Raw genomic sequence first — 23155 nt, 5'->3', positions numbered from 1 at the left:
CCTTGGTCAACTGAATCTTGCCGTTCACGTTGTGTCATGAGTGACACGGCAGAAGTCTTCGCTCATCTTTTCAGCAAACTTTCTGGGTTTTAAAGGGTGCTGGAATGAGATTCAACCTTCTATTAAGCTTCACAGTGACCCATTTCATGCAGCCCTAATATATACCGTATTGACCAAGCTAACCTGGGTGATGAAAAGAAAGAAACATGCTTAACTATGTTTTGGTCAAGAGTTGGAATTGAGCCTGAGGTAAACTGTATGAAACAAGAAGGAATAGATGGAAGCAGGTCAGAGGGAGATCCAACTTGGAAATAAGGAGCAATTTCCCAACAATGAGAACCATCGGTGGAACGGCTTTCCTTCAGAAGTTGTGGGCGCTCCATCGTTTTCAAGAAAAGATTGGGCAGCCATTTGTCTAGGATGGTATAGGGCAGGGGTTCCCAACCAGGGGTGCTTACACCCCCTGGGGGTGCGAGACAATATTCCAGGGGGTGCGAAAACTTGGGTTTTCAAAATTATAGTGCATATGCAAAATTCATTGCCGTTATTTCGAACTTTTGTAAGGGATGCGAGAATATATCAGAAGCGTTCTAGGGGTGTGGGGAATAGAAAAGGCTGAGAGCTGTTGGTATAGGGTCTCCTTGAGCAAGAGGGTGGACTACAAGACCTCTGAGGTCCCTTTTACCCCTATCAGTCTATGACCCTATGGATGGAGGCTGCACAGCATACCAAATGCAAACTGCCAGCTTGTGGTTCAGTGTTGTGCTGACAGCACCACAAAGTTCTCCTTAAGATATGGATTTACACAACATAAATCTTGCTACTACTGTATAGCAAATCACTAGCACACAAGGATGCATGGATTCCTAGGAGGAACACAAACCATGATTTTGAAAATAGTAAACCTTTACTCAACTAATGTGATTGTCTGCTGTCAGGGTTAAACACAGCTAAACAGGTACCTTAGGACGTTGAGGTTCACCATCCTTATGATTGCCCTTTAGGTCTTGGTCCTTTGCAAAGCCCAAGGGCAGGAGAAAACTTAGGAGATGGAATTGGCAAGGAAGCAGTTACTTCTGACTTCCTTCCATTTAAGAACTACTCAATGGGAATGCAGCCTGCCAAGAGACAGTCTCTACTTTCTAAAGCAGGAGTCCCCAACCTATGGGCCGTGGGACAAGCTGGGCAATGCTAGTGCCTGTGGACCTGTTTGTGCCTGCGCGTGGGGCTAGCAGTGGCTAGCGCCTGCGCAAATAGAGCCACTAGTGCCCATGTGGGTAACATGGCCCATTTGCGCCATTGCGTGGGGGCTAGTGGGGGCTAGTGCCTGTATATGCGCAAATGGGGCCGCTAGCACCGTGCGGGTTGCATGGCCTGTTTGCCCATGCGTGCGGAGCTAGCAGCAGCGGCTAGCGCCTGCATGCCTACACAAACAGGGCCGCTAGCGCCCTGTATGTGTGTGAGGCCCCGTTTCTGCACGTGTGTGCGTGCGCAAATTTCCCAGCTGCTCCCTTTCCCTCCGGGCCACCAGCATGAAAAGGTTGGTGACCTCTGTTCTGCATCAATGTTTCTCAACCATGGCACGTTGAAGATGGGTGGACTTCAACTCCCAGAATTCCCCAGCCAGATGCTTTAAGATGTGTGGGACTTCAACTCCCAGAATTCCCCAGCCACATGTTTTAAGATGTGTGGGACTTCAACTCCCAGAATTCTCCAACCAGCAGGGCTGACTGGGGAATTCTGGGAGTTGAAATCCACGCATCTTAAAATAGCTCAGGTTGAGATACGCTGCTTTAACAGGTTTTGCAAAAGGTTGAATTAGATGAGTTTGGGGATCCCTTCCATTTCTAGAATTATTAATCCACAATTCCAGGTAAAATGCCCCTTTCTCACTCCTGCGCTTTCTTCCTTGGTGACAGAAAAGGCGCCGCACAAAACCGACTCCGTCGAATCCATGTCTCCATTGAATCTTTATTTTCTTTTTTAAAAAAGGAAAAAAAAAACCAGAAAAGCACTTTTCCCTTTGCTCCAGCCCTTATAAACAGCATGCAGATTTTTTTTGTATATATATATATATGTGTGTGTGTGTGTGTCTGTGGGTGTGTGTGGGTGTATGTGTTTTGTTTTATTCATAACGGAATGGGGAGGCTGTTCACGTTTTAATTTTAAAATACTTATTTGGGTTCTTGTCCCTTCATCCCCGCCACATCATAACGGATAAAGTAGTCCTTAAAGATATTGCAAAGGAAAAAATAAAGGAAGGGACGGGAATCAAAAAGGGAAAAATAATATCTTATATCTATATATATATCTATATCTATATATATCTATATATATACACACACAGTCACACACACACACACACATATATAATATATATATAATATAACAGTAGTCTACTACATAAAGTGCGTGTTGATGGCTTGCAAGTTTCCAAACACACCTGGGAAGGTAGCAAAAGAGGATCTGCAGGACGGACACCACTCTTTAAAGACCATTCACTGCCTCTTCCCCCCCCCCCCATCACTGCTCCCCAATGCACCCCCCCAGAAAAGAGTCTGGGTTTATCTGGGTCACACACAGCATCGCAGTCAAAGGGGAGCCTGGATCCCATCCAACAAACCACAGTTAAGCTTCTTTCGAAAAGTCACGTGGAAGGAGGTGACAGGTGGGTTGCAAGTCACTGTCCAATTTTTCCCTTGGGTTTGACTCGTTAAAAAGACCAAAAGAAAAAAATAAAAATAAAAATAAAAATTCTCCCCTTCTCCTTCTCCTCGGTTTGATTGCAAGCTTGTTCTACAGGTGATCTGCTACAGGTGGATGGGTAGAATGGAGGAGAACCCGGATGGACGAGATCGGGGTGGGAGGCCACTTAAGGGCAGCAGACAATCTGCAACTCGGGCTGCAAAGAAGAAGGGGAAAAAAAAAAAAAAGAACATTATGCTTTATCTGCTTCCAACCTGTTAAGCACAAGAAAAGGAAAAAAAAAAAGAGTAAGCACCGTAGGGTTACAGATAGTCCTTGACTTAACGACCACAAGGGGTGGGAGTGGGGGCAGAATTTCTGTTGCTAAGCAAGGCGGTGGTTAAGCTTTTTTGGACACTGTTGTTTTGCAAATCGCTGCAGTTGTGAGGTTAAACACGCAAAGTCTCTTCCCCATTGGTTTTGTTCGTTGGAGGCCGGTAGGGAAGATCAAATATGGCGGTCAAATGACCCGGGGGTGCCGCAGCAGCCATAAATACAGGCTGGTGGCCAAGTGCCTGAATTTTGACCATGGGCAGAGATAGGCAACCTGGGCTCTTTTATGACTCGTGGACTTCAACTCCCAGAATTCCTGAGCCAGCCATGCTGAGGGGAAAGGGAGAGGTTTCCAAGCTGATCCAGGCTGGCTCAGGAATTCTGGGAGTTGAAGTCCACGAGTCATAAAAGAGCCGAGGTTGTCTACCTCTGTTCTATGGGAACCAAGGTCATTACTGATTGCATTCTGGCGGGCTGGAATACCCGTGGTTAGTAACAATTGGTGCATGTGATGAATGACAGCTTATTGAGGTGGGAATTGCAACTTTGCAACGTTGTGTCTAGGGGGAGGGGATTTCAGTCTTGGGTTCACCTTTGTACGTGCCGGTATTTTGTAGCCAAATAAATATGTTCTTTAAGGAAGAAATCTTTGCCTTGAGGTTCTTTTAACTGGTTTCATCTATGACTCTGCCACTAGCCCCCAATAAAAGTTTCCTGTTGAGACAATGCCTGTTTCAAGAGTTTGGCTTTGTTGGGTGGCTTAGCTGAGGTGGGTCCTTACACCGTTGTAACTTTGAACCGTCAGTAGACAAACGGTTGGTAAGTTGAGGACTTACCTGTACTGTACAATGATAAACCGAAAGTCATTAACAAAGCCAACTCAAATCCAAGTGGAATTCACTAAGCCTTTAGGGCCACAGAGGAATTCAGAAAGGTACGGATTGCAGGTAGACCTCGGCCTATGATCAGATCCATTGTTAAATGAAGTGGTTGTTAATTGAATCATACCTGATTTTACAACTTGTTTGCCATGGCTGTTAAGCGAATCACTACAGTTGTTAAGAGAATCACGTGGTCGTTAAGCAAATCTGGCTTCCCTCCATTGGCTTTGCGTGTCGGAAGCCAGCTGGGAAGGTTGCAAATGGGGATCCCATGTAGATCCGGGATGCCACAACACGTGACTGTCTGATTGACTTAACAACAGCAGTGATTCGTTTAACAAATCATGGCAAAAGGTGGTATAATAATAATAATAATAATAATAATAATAATAATAATAATAATAATAATAATGATGATGATGATGATGATGATGATGATGATGATGATGGGGGAACATGATAGCAGTGTTCCAGTATCTCAGGGGCTGCCCCAAAGAAGAGGGAGTCAAGCTATTTTCCAAGGCACCTGAGGGCAGGGCAAGAAGCAACGGATGGAAACTAACCTAGAACTAAGGAGAAACTTCCTGACAGTGAGAACAATTAACCAAGGTTGAGAAGCACTGCTTTAAACAATTTAGACTAAGCTGAGATTGAACTAAGGGCAATGAAACCAAGGTTACCATCTAGCATGTCTAGCCTGGAGGAAACTGAGAAATGTCATGCCCGCCTTTCTGAAGGGGAATCAAAAGAGGCAGAGTGAAGCCCTGCTCTCTGCTCTGATCCGTGGGGGAAGGATCCCACTGAAAAGGATTACATTACGGGAGGACGGATTCTAGTTAAGGATTAGGAGGAATTATGGCAAGAACAGGTCGCTAATGGAGGGCTGGCTTAGAACGGGTTCAAATAGCTTGGAGGGCCCCTGAAAAAGGCTTCCTATCTCCAGATAAGATAAGATAAGAAAAGCAGATGGGATCGATCACACACGCCAGATCTGATCTGGAGTACCTGTTGAGTTGCTGAAGGGACAGAGGCAGAATGAGAAATGTGGTCAGAAGGCAAGTTGAGAAAGGGGAGAGAGAAAGCAAGAGGGAGAGGGAGGGAGGGAGGGAGGGAGGAAGAGGGGAAGAGGGAGACAAAAAGAGAAAGAGGAGGGAGTGGGAAGGACAGAGAGGGAGAAAGATCAGGATAGGGAGAAGGAGAGAGGGAAGGAGTGAGAGAGGGAGAGAAAAAGAGAGGGAAAGGGTGAGAGAGGGGTAGGCAGAGGGAGAGAGGGAAGGAGGGAGAGGGAGAGAGAAAGAGAGAGAAGCGAGGGAGAAAGGGGGAGATGGAGAGAGGGGGAGAGGGAATGACAGAGGGCAAGAGAAAGAGGGAGGAACGAGGGAGAAGGAGAGAGAGGGGGGAGAGGGAAGGACAGAGGGCAAGAGAAAGAGAGGGAGAGAACTGAGGGAGAAGGAGAGAGAGGGGGAGATGGAGAGAGGGGGAGAGGGAATGACAGAGGGCAAGAGAAAGAGAGGGAGAGAAATGAGGGAGAAGGAGAGAGGGGGAGATGGAGAGAGAGAGGGGAGAGGAAAGGACAGAGAGGGCGAGAGGAAGAGAGGGAGGGAGAGAACTGAGGGAGATGGAGAGAGAGGGAAGGACAGAGAGGGCGAGAGAAAGAGAGGGGAGGGAGAGAGAGTTTGTGTATAAGAGGGGAAAATCACATCGGGTTGAAGTGTGCAAATGTGACAAGGCCAGAATCCCGGGGGCGGAAAGACGCAGGAGGAGATGGATAATTGGGAAAGGATGAGGAGGAGAGATGAGTTATGAAGCAGGAGAGTCAGAGACTGCTTTGAGAGAAGCATCCAGGGAGGAAACTGACAACCGGAAGGGTGGAAAAATCAAATGGAACAAACAAGCAACTAAGAAAGACACCCCCCCCCCCAGCCAGAGCTTTGACACTGTTTGCAAAGGGGGGCTCCCCTGTTGCCCCCCCACACACACAGCAGGGGCAGGGATGGCAGCTTCACAAGAAGGGGAAACAGACCACCCATTTGCACACATACACCCAGAAGCACCTGGGTCCTCCCCAACCTGTTTGTCTCATTGCTTTGGAATTCTTATTTTCAAAAAAGAAAGGTGTGTGTGTGTGTCTGCGTGTGTGCGCGCGCGCACCTGCGCAGGCGCAAAGGCCCTGGAGGCAAGATTACACTCATATCCCCCACGTCAGAACGGCCGCATCTGTGGCGGCCAGTCAAATTAAATCCTATTAAGTGGAGTTTCCTCGTTCTGTATTAATTAAAAAAAAAAAAGGGGGCGGTGGTGGTGGTGGTTAGGAGGTAATCTGAACCCTCTATCTCAAGTGGGAGGGGGGGTTTGAAAAGAAGGCTTAGCCCCCCCCCCGCGCCCGGCCTGACCCCTTGATTTGGCACGGGGCAAATGAAATATTCAGAGAAGGAACATATGAAGCTGATTCCAGAGCAGGGGGTCTTCACACGTGACAATTTTGAAGACTTGTGGACTTCAACTCCCAGAATTCCTCAGCCAGCCAGGGAGTTGAAGTCCACAAGTCTTAAAAGTTGCCAAGTTTGAAGACCCCCTGTTCCAGAGTTTAAAACCAGTGTTTCTCAACCTGGGCCACTTTAAGATGGGTGGACTTCAACTCCCAGAATTCCCCAGCCAGCGCATGCTGGCTGGGGAATTCTGGGAGTTGAAGTCCACCCATCTTAAAATTGCCCAGGTTGAGAAACAAATGGTTTTAAACACAAGTGTCCTGTTGTTATTGTTGTTTTAAGCAGGAATGTTGAATCTCAGCCCTATCTCCAGCTTTAGTCAGGGGTGGTGTGTGTCCTGGCTCCCAACTCTGACACCGGAGTGTCATTCCTAAACCAGGGTCCTTTGTGAAAACGCAGAGAGGGAAATGGCAAAGGTGCAATGGATGGTTTGTGATTTTCTCCTGCTGCAGCAGAGAAGGGGCACCCAGTCAGCCTTGCGAGGTAGTCCAAACAAGAAGCACACCCAGAGGTGCTACCTCTAACTTGATTGTAAGGTTACATGAATAGAATCTTACAAGTCTGAAAGTAAATCTCCCACATTGTCTATACCAGGGGTAGGCAACCTTGGCTCTTTTATGACTCGTGGACTTCAACTCCCAGAATTCCTGAGCCAGCATGGCTCAGCTTGGAAACCTCTCCCTTTCCCCTCAGCATGGCTGGCTCAGGAATTCTGGGAGTTGAAGTCCACGAGTCATAAAAGAGCCAAGGTTGCCTACCCCTGGTCTATGCAGTGCAAGAAACTGGGTGTGTGTGTGTATGTATTTATGTGTGTGTATGTGTGTGTGTGTCCCTGTTGAGATGTTTCCCATCCCCCTTTTCCTTCTGGGGGCTCAGCTGCCTCTTATCTTGACTGATGCTTAGTCTGAAGCTCTTCCGCCTGTCTCCCAAGGTCGCTTGCTCAGGCCATGACGCTATTTGTCTGCTGTCTCGGAGAAGACATGAAGTGTTAATACCACTTTACAATGCCTTGGTAAGGCCACCATTTGGAATACGGCATCCAGTTTTGCTCACCACGGTGTAAAAAAGATGCTGAGGCTCTAGAAAGAGTGCAGAGAAGAGCGACAAAGATGATCAGGGGACTGGAGGCTAAAACATATAAGGAACGGTTGCTGGAATTGGGTATGTCTAGTTTAACGAAGAGAAGGACGAGGGGGGACATGATAGCACTCTTCCAGTATCTCAGGGGCTGCCCCAAAGAAGAGGGAGTCAAGCTATTCTCAAAAGCCCCTGAAGGCAGGACAAGAAGCAACGGATGGAAACTAATCAATGAGAGAAGCAACCTGGAACTAAGGAGAAATTTCCTGTCAGTGAGAACAATTAATCAGTGGAACGGCTTACCTCCAGAGGATGTGAATGCTCCAACACTGGAAGTTTTTAAGGAGAGATTGGGCAACCACTTGTCTGAAATAGTAAAAGGCAGGGGTAGGCAACCTAGGCTCTTTTATGACTCGTGGACTTCAACTCCCAGAATTCCTGAGCCAGCCATGCTGAGGGGAAAGGGAGAGGTTTCCAAGGTGAGCCATGCTGGCTCAGGATTTCTGGGAGTTGAAGTCCACGAGTCATAAAAGAGCCAAGGTTGCCTACCCCTGGTATAGGGTTTCCTGCCCGAGCAGGGGGCTGGACTAGAAGACCTCCAAGGTCCCTTCCAACTCTGTTATTCTATTCCATTCTAAGATGGCAGTCACATTCTGACACAAAATTTTCATTCTGAGGGGTCAGCCAAAGAGCTAATTGGGATCCTGAAGCCTCACAGAGGTTTAACCTTGTTGTAACCCCTTTGCAACCCTGATCTCCAAGCCCCAGATCCAGATCTTAGCTAAACCCACTTTGGGGAACTACGCAGGGTCTCTTCTTGAGACGATTCCCTTGCCCATTTTCTTTGAGGGCTCAGCTGCCTGTTATCGGTTGTTGTGAATCTTGTCTCCCAAGGTCATTCACTCATACCAATTTTTTATCTGTTTATCAAACCTGTATGCTGCCCATCTTGACAAAGAGGGGGACTCTCGCTACAGATAGTCCTCAACTTACAACCATTCGCTTAGTGACCGTTCAAAGTTACAACGGCATTGAAAAAGGTGACTTACGACCGATTTTCACACTTACGACCGTTTGCCGCATCCCCAAGGTCACGTGATCACAATCCAGACCACTTGGCAACCAGTTCATATTTACGACGGCTGCAGTGTCCCGTTTTTGCCCCCTTCTGACAAGGCAAGTCAAGGGAGAAGGAGCCAGATTCATTTAATAACCGTGTTGCTAACTTAAAACAACTGCAGCGATCCGCACGACAACTGTGGCAGGACAGGTCGCAAAAAAACGGGGCAAAAACTCAACTTAACTCTCTCGTTTAGCAACAGAAATGTTGGACCTCCATTGTGGTCGTTAAGCCGAGGACTACCTGTACAGACGCTTCCCTCCCTGCGGCAAATCTGACTCCGAAAGCGGGCCGGGTTTTATACGAACTGGGGGCGGGCAGTCCAGCCGGTGGTCACTGCTGCTTGCAGGTGGAGAGTTTGCGGATCTTGCTGCTGGCGGAAGAGGCCTTGTGGGAAGGGTTGGAAGAGGCGCTGGCCCGCCGCTCGGCTTTCGTCTTGCTGACCAGCTGACCGGACTCCGTCCCGTTCATGCAGACCGGTTTGGGCAGCCCCCTGGTGCAGCTCTGCCCGTTCTGCCTGGTCTCGTTAGGCACCTGCCCTGGAAGACACAAGGGAGAACTTTCCGTGTCAGTACAGATAAAAGCTCTGCCCCTCCCCTGAGCATGTGCAGAAAGCCTTTCGCCTTCCTCCTGAGTCGCCCCCTTAAACTGGAATTTATTTAGAGAGGCGGCGAGCAAGGGAAGCGAAGCGTCAGTGTCAAAACCCAAATCCAGGGCCAATTTATTTGCAAAGCGCGATTTATCGTTAAGATAGGCCCTGTTTTAATGAGAGAAACGGGAGACACATTTAGAAACATATTTAGAACGGCACAAATGAAATAATTATGCAGAATAATTGTATTTCATAAGAACGCACCTCATAATTGTGTATGATAATTTTACCGTGGAGAAAATTGAGGGAGGGAGGGAGAGGAAACAATAGGTAGATTACAGGTAGTTCTCATTTAATGACTGGTTGCTAAGCAACTGTTCAAAGTTATAACAGAGACCCCCCCCAAAAAAGCTACTTATCACCTGGTTCTTCACCTTCCCGAGGTTGAAAAACTAGCTTAGAGAAGCCCAGAGAAGAAAAAGCAAATGTAAGACATAAGAACAGTCTTCTAAGGCAGTGGCCCCCAACCTTTTGGGCACCAGGGACCGGTTCCGTCAAGGAAGGTTTTTCCACGGACCGGAAGGGACTACTACAGGTGGTCCTCAACTTATGACAATTGAGCCCAAACTTTCTGTTCTGAAGTGAGGTATTAGTTAAGCGAGTTCTATAGAGGAAGATTCAAACTTGAAATAAGGAGGACTTTTCTCACCAAGTGAACTTTTACGCTGAGGAACAGTCTGCTTTCTGGAGTCAGCAGAGATTTTCAAGCAAACAACAGAATAACAGAGTTGGAAGGGATCTTGGAGGTCTTCTAGCCCAACCCCCTGCTCAAGCAGGAGACCCTATACCAGGGATAGGCAACCTTGGCTCTTTTATGACTCGTGGACTTCAACTCCCAGAATTCCTGAACCAGCCACGCTGAGGGGACAGGGAGAGGTTTCCATGCTGAGCCATGCTGGCTCAGGAATTCTGGGAGTTGAAGTCCACGAGTCATAAAAGAGCCAAGGTTGCCTACCCCTGCCCTATACCAAGGCTGGGCAGACATTTGTCTAGGGCAGTCTGAGAATTCCAGCTCTGCGCAGGGGGTTGGACTAGAAGACCTCCATGGTCCCTTTCAACTCTATGGTTCTAAGCATGCAACTTTGTTCATTTGGGACATTTTAAGGGTCTTTCTGGATAAGTTCAAGTGGTGATTCTCAAAATAAATTCTGCGACTTTTTGACCCCTCTAGCCTAGAGCAGGGGTCCCCAATCCCCGGTCCCGGGCCGTGCAAGCGATGGGCAAGCACGGACACCTTGCTGCATTTGTGCAAGCTGCGTGCAAGTGCGCGCATGAAGCTTCATTCGCACAAGTGGCGTGTGCATGCGTGTGAAACCATCACCTCTTCTCTCCACCCCCCCACCCCCCTGCTGCCGGTCCAGAGAGCCAGAAATGCTGGGGATCACTGCTCTAGACAGACCTTCATTTATCCAATCTTGAAGAAATTTCCAGATAGGGCGTGTGATTCCTATTTACAGGTGCTCTTCAAGTTACGACTGCAATGGAGCCTGCCCGTTGGGGTCTTAAGTCACGACAGTCATAAAGGGAGTCATCACACACCCGACCCAATTTTTGCAACCTTTTCTGTGATCGTCGTTTGGGGGATTTGAGGTCGTTAAGCAAATTGACTGTTCGCTAGGGGGCCAATTTTGTTGAAGTAAATGCCGGTTTTCACCCAAAAACATCATAAATTGTGGTCAAGTGACCAGGGGACACCGCTTTTGGCTCTAAAACGCTGGCTGGTTGCTGAGCATCACATGATCGCGGGGAGGGCATCAGAACCAAGCCATAATATAAGTGTCTTTTGCGGGGTTCTGTTCTATCTTTGAATAGCCACTTAGGGCTTGGTCATAAATCAAGGACCATCTGTACTGTTGCTTCTTCTGAAAAAGGAAGAATAATATGTTACCCAGATTGGTGCCACCATCTGCGCAAGACATCATACCGTTAACCAAGTTTAGACACGTCTTTTTTTCATCCCTTTTAAAAATGCTACAGTTTATGTCATCTTTTTACACGTTCTTATTTATTTTTAGATCTTATACTCACTGTTTTTCTGCGATTATGTACAGAGGCATGCAACAGTTCTATTATTGGATGTTTTAAAGGTCTGGCCTTATGGCGGCAAGAAACAGTGTTGACTTGATTTGATCTGAAGCAGGCAACTTGACCTTTGGAAACACGTGCAGGCCACCCGGGGGAAGAGGAGAAACACACTCACATGTGCACGTCATACCGGAAGTCCTCGACTTACAACTGCAATGGAGATGGCCTACCATGGCCCTAAGTCAGTGGTGGCGAACCTATGGCACGGGTGCCAGAGGCGGCACTCAGAGCCCTCTCTGTGGGCACGCGCATCGTCGCCCCAGTCCTGGGCCTTCAACTGGGTTTTATAAAACCTTTTCACTTTAGGCCTCCACCACCGTGTGAAAAAAAAAAAGGTTCAATCGTCAATTTCAACTTTTCACGGGAAAAAAAAAGATCTTGTAAAGTTGAAATTGATTGATTGAACTTTTTAGTCCCACCCAGTCTGCCGTTACCACCGCACCCACGCCCACCCAATGGGCCACGCCCACCCAATGGACCACACCCACCCCCGGCACTCGACCATGCATAGGTGGGGTTTGGGTTGCAGTTTGGGCACTCAGTCTCTAAAAGGTTCGCCATCACTGCCCTAAGTTATGAAGTCACATGACCAATCAGATTTTATGAGGGTTTTTTTTGTGGCGGTCGTTAATCAAAGGCTATCGCCGTTAAGCAAAACGATGGTTTGTTATGGATTTCATGGAAGCTAAAAGGAACATATAAGGAACATATAAGGAACGGTTGCTGGAATTGGGTATGTCACATTTGATGAAGAGAAGGACTAGGGGTGACATGATAGCAGTCTTCCAATACTAAGGGGTTACCAAAAGGAAGAGAGGGACAATCTATTTTCCAAAGCACCAAAAAGCAAGAAAAAAAGAAACAATGGATGGAAAGAATTCATGGAGAGAACCAACCTAGAACTAAGGAAAATATTCCTAACATTGAGAACACTGCCTTCAGAAGTTGTGGGTGCTCCATCACTGGAGATTTTCAAGAAGAGACTGGACTGCCACTTGTCTGAAATGGTATAGGGTCTCCTGCTTGAGCAGGGGGCTGGACTAGAAGACCTCCAAGGTCCCTTCCAACTCTGCTATTCTGTTCAAACTTGTCACCTGGGAGATTAAGAGGTCTTCTCCATCATTCCAAAGGGCACGGATTCATGTTATAGGAAGTCTCACTCTAATCCAACACTGGGGGAAAAAACTTCCTAATGGCAAGAAGAGTTTGAAAGAGAAACCAACCCTCTGGAGAAAAGATGGATGCTCCTTCACTCAATGGATTGAAACAGGCTGGATAGCCATGTCTCTGCGATGCACCAAGAATGTACTGGATTTGGAGGTCTCTTCCAGTCCTCTGAGTCTATGAAAAAAATTAAGGCAGTTGCGGATAAAAAAAAGAGTTCCCCTGTCCTATTGTGTCTGACTCTGGGATGGTACTCGTCTCCGTTTCCTAGTTTAGCCAAAGGAAATAGCATTGCTCAAAAACGCTTCTGTGGCTGGCATAAATGCTGAGGCTCATGGAACGCTGTTATCTTCCCACCGAAAGGGTACCTATTTATCTACATGCATTTGCATGCTTTCTAACTGCTTAGGTGGGCAGGAGCTGGGGCAAGAACTGGAGCTCATCCCGCCCCGCGGTAGAATAGAATAGAATAGAATAGAATAGAATAGAATAGAATAGAATAGAATAGAATAGAATAGAATAGAATAGAATAGAATAGAATAGAATAGAATAGAATAGGAGTAGAGTAGGATAGAGTAGGATAGAGTAGAATAGAATAGAATAGAATAGAATAGAATAGAATAGAATAGAGTAAATAAAGTAGGATAGGATAGAGTAGAGTAGAGTAGAGTAGGATAGAATAGAGTATAGAGTAGAGTAGAGTAGAGTAGAGTAGAGTAGAATAGAATAGAGTAAATAAAGTAGGATAGGATAGAGTAGAGTAGAGTAGAGTAGAGTAGGATAGAATTGAATAGAATAGAATAGAATAGGAGTACAGTAGGATAGAGTAGAGTACAGTAGAATAGAGTAGAGTAGAATAAAGTAGGATAGGATAGAGTAGAGTAGAGTAGGATAGAGTAGAGTAGAATAGAGTAGAGTAGAATAAAGTAGAGTAGAGAAGAGTAGGATAGAATAGAGTAGAGTAGAGTAGAGTAGAGTAGAGTAGAGTAGGATAGGATAGGATAGGAATAGAACAAACAGAATAGGAATAGAATAGAATAGGAGCTGGAAGGGACCTTGGAGGTCTTCTAGTCCAGCCCCCTGCTCAAGCAGGAGAACCTATACAATCTCAGACAAGTGACTGTCTAGCCTCTCCTTAAAAACATCCAGTGATGGAGCACCCACAACTTCTGGAGGCAAAGCTGTTCCACTGGTTAATTGTCCTCACTATCAGGAAGTTTCTCCTTAATTCCAGGTTGCTTCTCTCTTTGATCAGCTTCCAACCATTGTTTCTCGTCCTGCCCTCTGGTGGCTCTGGATTGTACAACCTGACCCCCTCTTCTTTGTGGCAGCCCCTCAGATACTGGAACACCGCTATCGTGTCTCCCCTATTTCTTCTTTTCTTTAGACTGGCCAAACCCAAGTCCCGCAGCTGTTCCTCGTACATTTTGGTCTCCAGGCCTTGGATCACCTTAGTTGCTCTTCTCTTGAATTTTTTCCAAACTCTCAACATCTTTTTTGTGACATGGTGACCAAAACTGGCTGCAGTGTTCGAGGTCTCAAACTGCCAACCTTTGGGTTGACAAGCCCAGTGTCTTAACCGCTGGATCATTGTGCCCTGCTGAGTTTGGCCTACTCTTGGTAACCAACGCTGTGCTGTTACTTGTACAAATCTCATTTGCTTAATAGTTCTGCTTCTGCTAAGAGATTAACTGTGCCAGTAAAATCAAAAGAAGGATCTCCTGCCATCGGAAACATATGTTTGCGCTGGAAACTTGGTGATGCTCATTTGGCTGGCTGGTTTTAAAACCTGCATCCTGCTCCAAATTCCACACTCTTGGCAAGGAAAATATGAGAGGAGCAGTGAGAGAAACTAGATAGAAGAAGATCTCAGGTACATGGGCCCCGAAAAAAAGTCGAGGAGAATAAGCAGCGGAGAAAACGAACAACAGGGGATGGCTTGAAGGAGAAAAGTTGCAAAGAAGCATTCCTAAAATTGGAGGGATTTCTTCCAAGGAGTTTAACCCTTTGCTTGATGGAAGAGGGCCACTGAAATCCCTTTTACCTTTGTTGTAAGATGCTTGTCGGATACATTAATGCAGAGGTGTCCAACCTTGGCAACTTTTTAAAATCTGTGAACTTCAACTCCCAGAATTCCCCAGGTCTTAAAATTGCCAAGGCTGGATTTGTTGTTGTTAGTTGTGAAGTCGTGTCCGACCCATCGCGACCCCATGGACCATGTTCCTCCAGGCCTTCCTGTCCTCTACCATCTTCTGGAGTCCATTTAAGCTCACACCTACTGCTTCAGTGACTCCCTCCAGCCACCTCATTCTCTGTCGTCCCCTTCTTCTATTGCCCTCAGTCTTTCCCAGCATCAGGCCCTTCTCCAGTGAGTCCTTCCTTCTCATTAGGTCAGCGGTTCTCAACCTATAGGTCGCGACCCCATTTGGGGTCGATCGACCATTTCACGAGGGTCGCCAAGCAAGGCTGTCCGCCATTTTTTTTGTCCGCCATTTTTTTCCCCTTTTCCGGCGGGTGCCTTACCTCCCTTGGGCTGGGCCAGCTGGTGGTCGGCCTGCTCCGTCTCTGCCGCTTGCCAGCTACGCCTTGGCCGGCGCAGGGGGCGGAACCACGCTTGTGCGGCGCTCCCGGGCACGGAAAGTCCTCAACTTACGACTGGTTGGATAGTCCTCGACTTACAACCGGTTTAGTCCTCGACTTACGACCGGTTTAGTCCTCGACTTACGACCGGTTGGGGGGTCGCGGCATTAAAAAGGTTGAAAACCACTGCATTAGGTGGTCAAAGTATTTGAGTTTCAACTTCGGGATCTGGCCTTCTAAAGAGCAGTTGGGGTTGATCTCCTCTAGGACTGACCGGTTTGAACGCCTTGCAGTCCAGGGGACTCGCAGGAGTCTTCTCCAGCACCAGAGTTCAAAGGCCTCAATTCTTTGGCGCTCAGCCTTTCTTATGGTCCAACTTTCACAGCCATACATTGCAACTGGAATACCCCTACATTAATATCTCTAGGAGTCTCTAGGTATGAAGAAGAGTTCAAGAATTTAGGGTTTAAGAGTTTAGTTGGGTGACTAATCAATTGAAATAAATTGATTAGTTATCCATGGTCCTCCTTCCAAAGGAGGACCATGGATAACCAGGCCGGTGATTGTGATGGATGGATGTGCAAATAAATAAATAAATAAATAAATCCTGCTGCACCCTCCACCCCCTCCAACAGCTAATGTAAGCTGAAAAACTTCACCAGAATCAATCCCAAAAGATCTTGACCGTGAATTAGGGAAAAAACCCCAAAAGAATTCAATTTTTCAGAAGAAAGATTTGGGCATGTTATTACCTGAGATCTGCTGTTGGCTTTCAGCAACTTCTTTACTAGGGTTTGGGAGAAAAAAACTGAGAAAATGGGCTTTTGATTAAACCATTTAGAATAGAATAGAATAGAATAGAATAGAATAGAATAGAATAAGAAGAATGGAATGGAATGGAATAGAATAAAATAGAATGGAATGGAATGGAATAGAATGGAAGGGAACAGAGCAGAACAGAATAGAATAAGAAGAATGGAATGGAACAGAATGGAATGGAATAGAATATAGAATATGGAATGGAATGGAATAGAATAGAATATGGAATGAATAGAACAGAATAGAATATGGAATGGAATAAAATATAGAATGGAATGGAATAGAATAGAACAGCGGTGGCGAACCTATGGCACGTGTGCCAGAGGTGGCATTCAGAGCCATCTCTGTGGGCACACACGCTGTCACCCCAGGCCCGCCTCCCCCTGCGGCCCCATCCTCCCCAGCAGCCCCCCAGTCGCCCCCAGTCGCGGTCCACACGGAGCAGTGCATCCAAGGACATGGCAGCCGGGCAGCAGGGACAAGACTCTGCCCTCGTGCCCCATCGCGCGCAGATGATGCTGCGGGGCGGGGGCAGAGGGCGTGGCCACCATGGTGCTTTAGGACCACCTGGGCAATCTGCGGCGGGGCATGGAGGCGGTGGGTGGCCCTGTGGGCAGATGGGGCAGAAGGCAGAGTAGGGGAGTGGGCGGGGTAGTTTTTGGGCACTCGATCTCTAAAAGGTTCGCCATCACTGGAATAGAATTAGAATAGAATAGAATAGAATAGAATAGAATAGAATAGAATAGAATAGAATAGAATCTGGAAGGGACCTTGGAGGTCTTCTAGTCCTCAAGCAGGAGAACCTAGATAGAGAGTATTTGTAGTTCAAGGTTGGACTGTGGGATCCTTGTTGCCCTCTGCACTTGGCTGTTGTCTTGCAGTAGTTTCATTACCAAACTAGATTAACATCATCACGGCTGGTGCTGTTAGTAGCACTGATGGTGTTACCTAGTTTGGTAACGAGACGCCTGCAAGAAAACAACCAAGCTCGGAGACCACCAAGGGACCCCGTAGTCCTTAAAAACTGTTGAAGATCCAAGAGGCAACTTCCAACCGACAGGTTTTGGGATTGCAGACTGACGTTATAGGTTACCATCCTGGCTAGGTTTCCTTTTGTCTTTTTCTCAGCCGGTGGGCGGTTAGAAATATCTGTAGCTTTGTCAGCTTTTCTATAAAAGCTTTTTTTTTGGCTTTCCATTCTATTTTATTTTTTTTTTAAATCTGATTCACTCAGGATGGGTCCTTGTGACAGCGGCTGTGAGCTGGGCATGACGATGATGTTTCAGCTCGCAGCTTCAGAGGTAGGTGGTGGGAGGCATTTGCGTCCTCCGGCAAAATTAGAGACATAATCACATCATGTCCTTCCCTTTTGGCTGCTGGCGCTGAGTCACCGGACTTGAAAAGACCCAGCGCACGCACGTCGTGGTGGTGTTTTCTCCCCGCATGAAAATTACCTTGGCAGGATCCGCTCGGAAGGGGGAGGAAAGTGCTGAGGGTTTGGTGTGTGTGTGTGTGTTTGAGCAAAGACCAAATAGGATTTCCGCATCGTTCTGGGGCGTGCAGGCTCTCTTTGGGGCTGCTGAGCTAAGCAACCGTCTTCCAAAGCGCTCGCTTGCGAAACACCGAAAGCCTTCTATCGAGCTGAGCCCTTTTTCAGGACATCAAAAAATCTGGTTCTTTTGATGGCTCAGGGCTAATCACGGTGGAAAATAAATCTCAGCTTTTTTGTAGCACACGCACAAACACGCACACGCACACACACCAGAACTATGTGCTTTTTAACCACAGGAGCACTGCAGGCAGTTGGGCAAGATCCGGAGGGCTTCTCATACTCCCCAGGAGTGTCCACTGTCCAAGGTCATTTGAAGGATGCTGCTGGACACTTAAAAGAGAGATTCACAAATGCCTGCAGATCAGGCTCAAAGATTTGTGAATGCTGTGCATGGCTGCTGATCTGATTACATACATACATACATACATACATACATACATACATACATACATACATACACACATACGTGACTATATTTCATTTATTTATAGCCTGCCTTTATGATTGTTACAAATAACAAAGGTGGAAGACATGTCCAACACACCTATGTCTCCTATTTTCCCCACAACAAAAATCATGTGAGGTGAGGAGGAGGAGGAGGAGGAGAGGAGCAGATTGGGCAAAGATAAAAATCTAAATTGGACCTGGCTTTGATTATTTTCCTTGCATCAGTTCTGCTACATTCAATTTTTCAGCACAATCCCATTTTAGAGAAGGAGGGGTGACACCCAAAGCTTTGAGGGGTGTGGGCTCTGCGATCCACCCCTCACAGGAGAAGGGAGAGGTCCTGAAGGAAGACCATCCCAGACCGATTCAACCCTTCCCACCCAGGATTGTGGGGGGCAGAGCTTTCATGCCCATCTGAAAGCATCAAGGCAGCCTCTGCAGCATCCAGCCAAGCAACCTAATTTTTAAATAACCGTTTCAAGGCGAAGAGAGGAGATGAAAAAGACGAGCCGCTCTCATCAATGGGAGGCTTAAAAATGCCTCCCCCACAGCGTCCAGGGTCCACCTCCGCTGGTGACTCAACGCTCCTTCTTCCCCTTGTTCTCCTCCTTCGCCTCCTTGCGCAGCAGTGGCTGCCTGCGGTATGCGCACTCTGGCAGGGAAAACGATTGTGCACTGGGCTAGGGGTGGGTGGGTGGCTGGGTGAATAGGTGGGTGAAGGGAAAATCTCTTACTGAGTCCCTGACGCCTTTCTATGGGGAGATTTGGGGAAGGGGGGGAGAGAGAGACGGAGAAAGCTCTGCTCCCCTTTGGCTCCGTAAAGCCCACCTACAGCATTGGAATCGTGCCGCAGTTAGCCAACTCTTCCATTTCCTGTGTCAATGTGCTCCACTTTGGCTTAAAACACTGGTTCTCAACCTGTGGGTCGGGACCCCATTTGGGGTCGATCGACCATTTCACGGGGGTCGCCAAGCAAGGCTGTCCGCCATTTTTTTGTCCACCATTTTTTTTGTCCGCCATTTTTTCCCCCTTTTCCGGCGGGTGCCTTACCTCCCTTGGGCTGGGCCAGCTGGTGGTCAGCCTGCTCTGTCTCTGCCGCTTGCCAGCTACGCCTCGGCCGGCACAGGTGGCGGAACCACGCATGCGCGGCGCTCCCGGGCAGGGAAAGTCCTCGACTTACGACCGGTTGGGTAGTCCTCGACTTACGACTGGTTTAGTCCTCGACTTACGACCGGTTTAGTCCTCGACTTACGACCGGTTGGGGTCGCGGCATTAAAAAGGTTGAGAACCACTGGCTTAAAACATGTGCCCGTGCTCAGCTTTCATGATGATACAAGAGGGGTCGTCAAACCTGGCCCCTTTGTGACTGGTGGACTTCAACTCCCAGAATTCCTCAGGCAGCGTGTGAAGGCCACATCTCTTAAAGAGCAGGAGTCTTCAAACCTGGCCCTTTTGTGACTGGTGGACTTCAACTCCCAGAATTCCTCAGGCAGCGTGTGAAGGCCACATCTCTTAGAGCAGGAGTCTTCAAACCTGGCCCTTTTGTGACTGGTGGACTTCAACTCCCAGAATTCCTCAGCCAGCGTGCCTTCAACTCTCAGGCCCGCTGACTGAGGAATTCTGGGAGTTGAAGTCCACAAGTCATAAAAGGGCCAAGTTGGAAGACCCCTGTTATAGAACAATATGAGTGCCCCAGTCACCTTTTTTTGGGGGGGGGGAACACCCCGACATTCACACAGGTTCATTCAATTTCTCTCACAGATTAAGAGCTCAGTATAAATCTGCCCACTGTTTACTCCAGCTGGGTCTTTTTTTTTCCTTAGGGGAGATTCTGCAAACTGAATAGCACCAGCAACAGCAAGAGCACTTAAGACTTATATACTGCTTCACAATGCTTTACAGCACTCTCTAACTGGTTTACAGAGTCAACATATGCCCCCCTCCAACAAACTGGGTCCTCATTTTACCGATCTCGGAAAGAGGGAAGGCCGAGTCAACCCTTGAGCTGGTCAGGATCGAACTCCTGGCTGTGGGCAGAGTTTGCCTGCAATACTGCACTCTAACCACTGGGCCACCGCAGCTCTTTGAATCGTCTGCAAATGGGTAATGGACAGGCAAGCGGGTGAACTGGCAGGCGCACCTGGCACCATTCCATGGGGTTAAAATGGCCGCCTTGATAGACAGGATCAGCACAGAGATCCCTCGAACCGTGCAGCCACCGGGGCATCTTGGCACCTCCTAACTGGGTGAGAAGTTAGGAGGATGAGGAAGATTAGCCAGAATGGGGTACAAATACGTTTATGACGATAGAAAAGACTATTTGTAGCTCATGGTTGAACGGTGTATTTTTGGTGCTCTCTGACTTTGGTGGTTTTCGTGCAGATATTTCATTACCCAGCTCGGTAAACAACAGCCTAATCCAGGAACCAAAAAGAACACTCCCACCAACACCGACAGGGCAAGCTACGTCCTTGACTTACATCCACTCGTTTAGTGACCGTTGGAAGTTACAATGGCCCTGAAAAAAGTGACTTATGGCTGTTTTTCACACTTAAGACCGTTGCAGCATCCCCCATGGTCATGTGCTGCAGGAATTGGCTATGTCTAGTCCAGGGGTAGGCAACCTTGGCTCTTTTATGACTCGTGGACTTCAACTCCCAGAATTCCTGGGCCAGCCATGCTGAGGAGAAATGGAGAGGTTTCCATGCTGAGCCATGCTGGCTCAGGAATTCTGGGAGTTGAAGTCCACGAGTCATAAAAGAGCCAAGGTTGCCTACCCCTGGTCTAGTCTAATGAAGAAAAGGACTAGGGGTGACATGATAACATTCTTCCAATATCTGAGGGGTTGCCACAAGAAGAGGGGGTCAAGCTATTCTCCAAAGCAACTGAAGGCAGGACAAGAACGGACAGATGGAAACCAATCAAGGAGAGAAGCAACCTAGAACCTAGAGAAATTTCCTGACAAAACAATCAACCAGTGGAAGGTTTTTAAGAAGAGATTGGACAGCCTTTGTTTCAAATGGTATAGAGCAGGGGTCTTTCAAACTTGGCCCTTCGATGACTTGTGGACGTCAACTCCCAGAATTCCTCAGCCAGCATGCCTGGCTGAGGAATTCTGGGAGTTGAAAGTCCACAAGTCATCAAAGAGCCAAGTTTGAAGACCCCTGGTGGAGATTAATAAGAAAAAAATGAATTTCAACAACTGTAGAATCAGGCTGCAGCATAACAAAACTGACAAAAGTGAAGGGGGCGTGTCTAAATACTTTTTGAATGCACTGTTTATATTTCTGAGTAGATGGGCACACATTTTCAAATAAGACACTATTTTTTTTTTAATTTCCTAAAACTCTTCCAAAATTTTGTGAAATAGAGGGGTGTTCTAAAGGCTGGTGCTCTGAAGTCATGCCAGTTACCTTTTACTTTTTATTGAAAGCGGCTTTTTAAACGTTTATGAAGCTGAAAAAGGAAGAGAACCTTTATAGTTTAAAGATGCTGTGAGAAACTCAGTCAACCATGTGGTTTATTCAACCGATATTCTAGTACAGCGGTTCTCAACCTATGGGTCGCGACCCCATTTGGGGTCGATCGACCATTTCATGGGGGTCGCCAAGCAAGGCTGTCCGCCATTTTTTCCCCCTTTTCCGGCGGGTGCCTTACCTCCCTTGAGCTGGGCCAGCTGGTGGTCGGCCTGCTCCGTCTCTGCCGCTTGCCAGCTACGCCTCGGCCGGCGCAGGGGGCGGAACCATGCATGTGCGGCGTTCCTGGGCAGGGAAAGTCCTCGACTTACGACCGGTTGGGTAGTCCTCGACGTACGACCGGTTTAGTCCTCGACTTACAACCGGTTTAGTCCTCGACTTACGATCGGTTTAGTTCTCGACTTACGACCGGTTGGGGGTCGCGGCATTAAAAAGGTTGAGAACCACTGTTCTAGTAGGAGGTGTTAACTCCGTCATGAGACGGCCTTTTTGAGATCTGTTTTAGTCTGAAGTTCATTGGGTTAACTTTTCCCCCAAATTTTTGCAACCTCTCTCCAACTAGATTCCTAGATCTCCCTTGCAGTGCAAGAGGCAACCAATCGCACCATCTGTTTTCTTTTAGCAATATTTATCCATCAAACATCTCCATTTTTGTTAAGGATCTTGGCAGGATGAGAGCCACTGTGCTCCTTCAGCTCCAAATGATCACCTAGGACAGGGATAGGCAATCTTGGCTCTTTTATGACTCGTGGACTTCAACTCCCCGAATTCCTGAGCCAGCCACGCTGAGGGGAAAGGGAGAGGTTTCCAAGCTGAGCTATGCTGGCTCAGGAATTCTGGGAGTTGAAGTCCACGAGTCATAAAAGAGCCAAGGTTGCCTACCCCTGACCTAGGTGACCAGATCACAGCTAAGCTACTTAAAAAAAAAACATAAAAGGAGAGACACTGGCAGATTCTGTATTGTCCTAGTAGAGAACAATCCTATTTAGCACTGGTGAAGTTTTGGAATTGCTGTTTATTTGATGAAACTCTGCCCCAGTTAGGGAGGGAGGAAGAGTGGAGAGACTCCTATTGTTTTTTTGTAGTCCACTGACCTTCACCACTTAATTTTTCTTTCTAAATTTCTTTTTAAGGCTGTGTGGGCTGGGAGATTCCCTCCCCAGGAAAAAAAATGGGGAGGCTGAAAATCTAACAGGTGAAAATGGAGTCCTTTGTTCAAACTTTCCTATAAAAAACAAAACAAAAACGAGGGCTCAGTTGGAAGGAGAATGTATTGTCCAAGTAGAAAGATGCTTCCTACTGCTTTTTATAAGGGACCTTGGAGGTCTTCTAGTCCAACCCCTGCCCAAGCACAACCCCTGCCCACTTCCCACAAAACAGACCCTGTTTTAAAGTACTATCATAACTCAAGAGTGTGTAGAATTACAGACAACCCGGGATGAAGTCAAGAGAGGAATCAGCCTGGAATCCTTATGTACTCATATAGGGTCTAGGTCCAATCCCTCTTGAATTCCGTTAACTCTTATCTAGCACCAATTTTATGTTGCTAGCTGACTAAACTCTTTGTGTGTAGGTATGAGCAATAAATTACCTTAACTAAAGGAGGCGGTGGTGAGGCCCCTCCTTAAGAAGCCCTCCCTGGACCCAGATGTGTTGGCAAATTATCGTCCAGTCTCCAACCTACGCTTTGTGGCGAAGGTTGTTGAGAGTGTGGTTGCACGGCAGTTTCCCCGGCACCTGGAGGAAACGGTCTATCTGGACCCTCTCCAGTCGGGCTTCAGGCCGGGGTACAGCA

At 47.4% G+C, this 23155-nt stretch overlaps 1 protein-coding gene across 1 annotated transcript in view; it reads right to left on the bottom strand.

Moving 5' to 3' along the window:
* Positions 1-8910: 8910 nt before the first annotated feature.
* The window catches only part of STK11 (serine/threonine kinase 11), a 51750-nt gene continuing 37505 nt past the window's right edge, over positions 8911-23155 (bottom strand). Inside the window, exon 7 of the mRNA XM_015810710.1 lies at positions 8911-9124. Coding sequence (XP_015666196.1) covers positions 8919-9124 — 206 coding nt within the window. The 3' untranslated portion in view covers positions 8911-8918. The remainder of the gene's footprint in view (positions 9125-23155) is intronic.

This window comes from Protobothrops mucrosquamatus, unplaced genomic scaffold (assembly GCF_001527695.2).
Source record: "Protobothrops mucrosquamatus isolate PMUCROS unplaced genomic scaffold, P.Mucros_1.0 scaffold14, whole genome shotgun sequence".
Taxonomy (NCBI): domain Eukaryota; kingdom Metazoa; phylum Chordata; class Lepidosauria; order Squamata; family Viperidae; genus Protobothrops; species Protobothrops mucrosquamatus.
The sequence above is the reverse complement of the archived record's forward strand: the minus strand, read 5'-3'. Positions and strand labels throughout refer to the sequence as shown.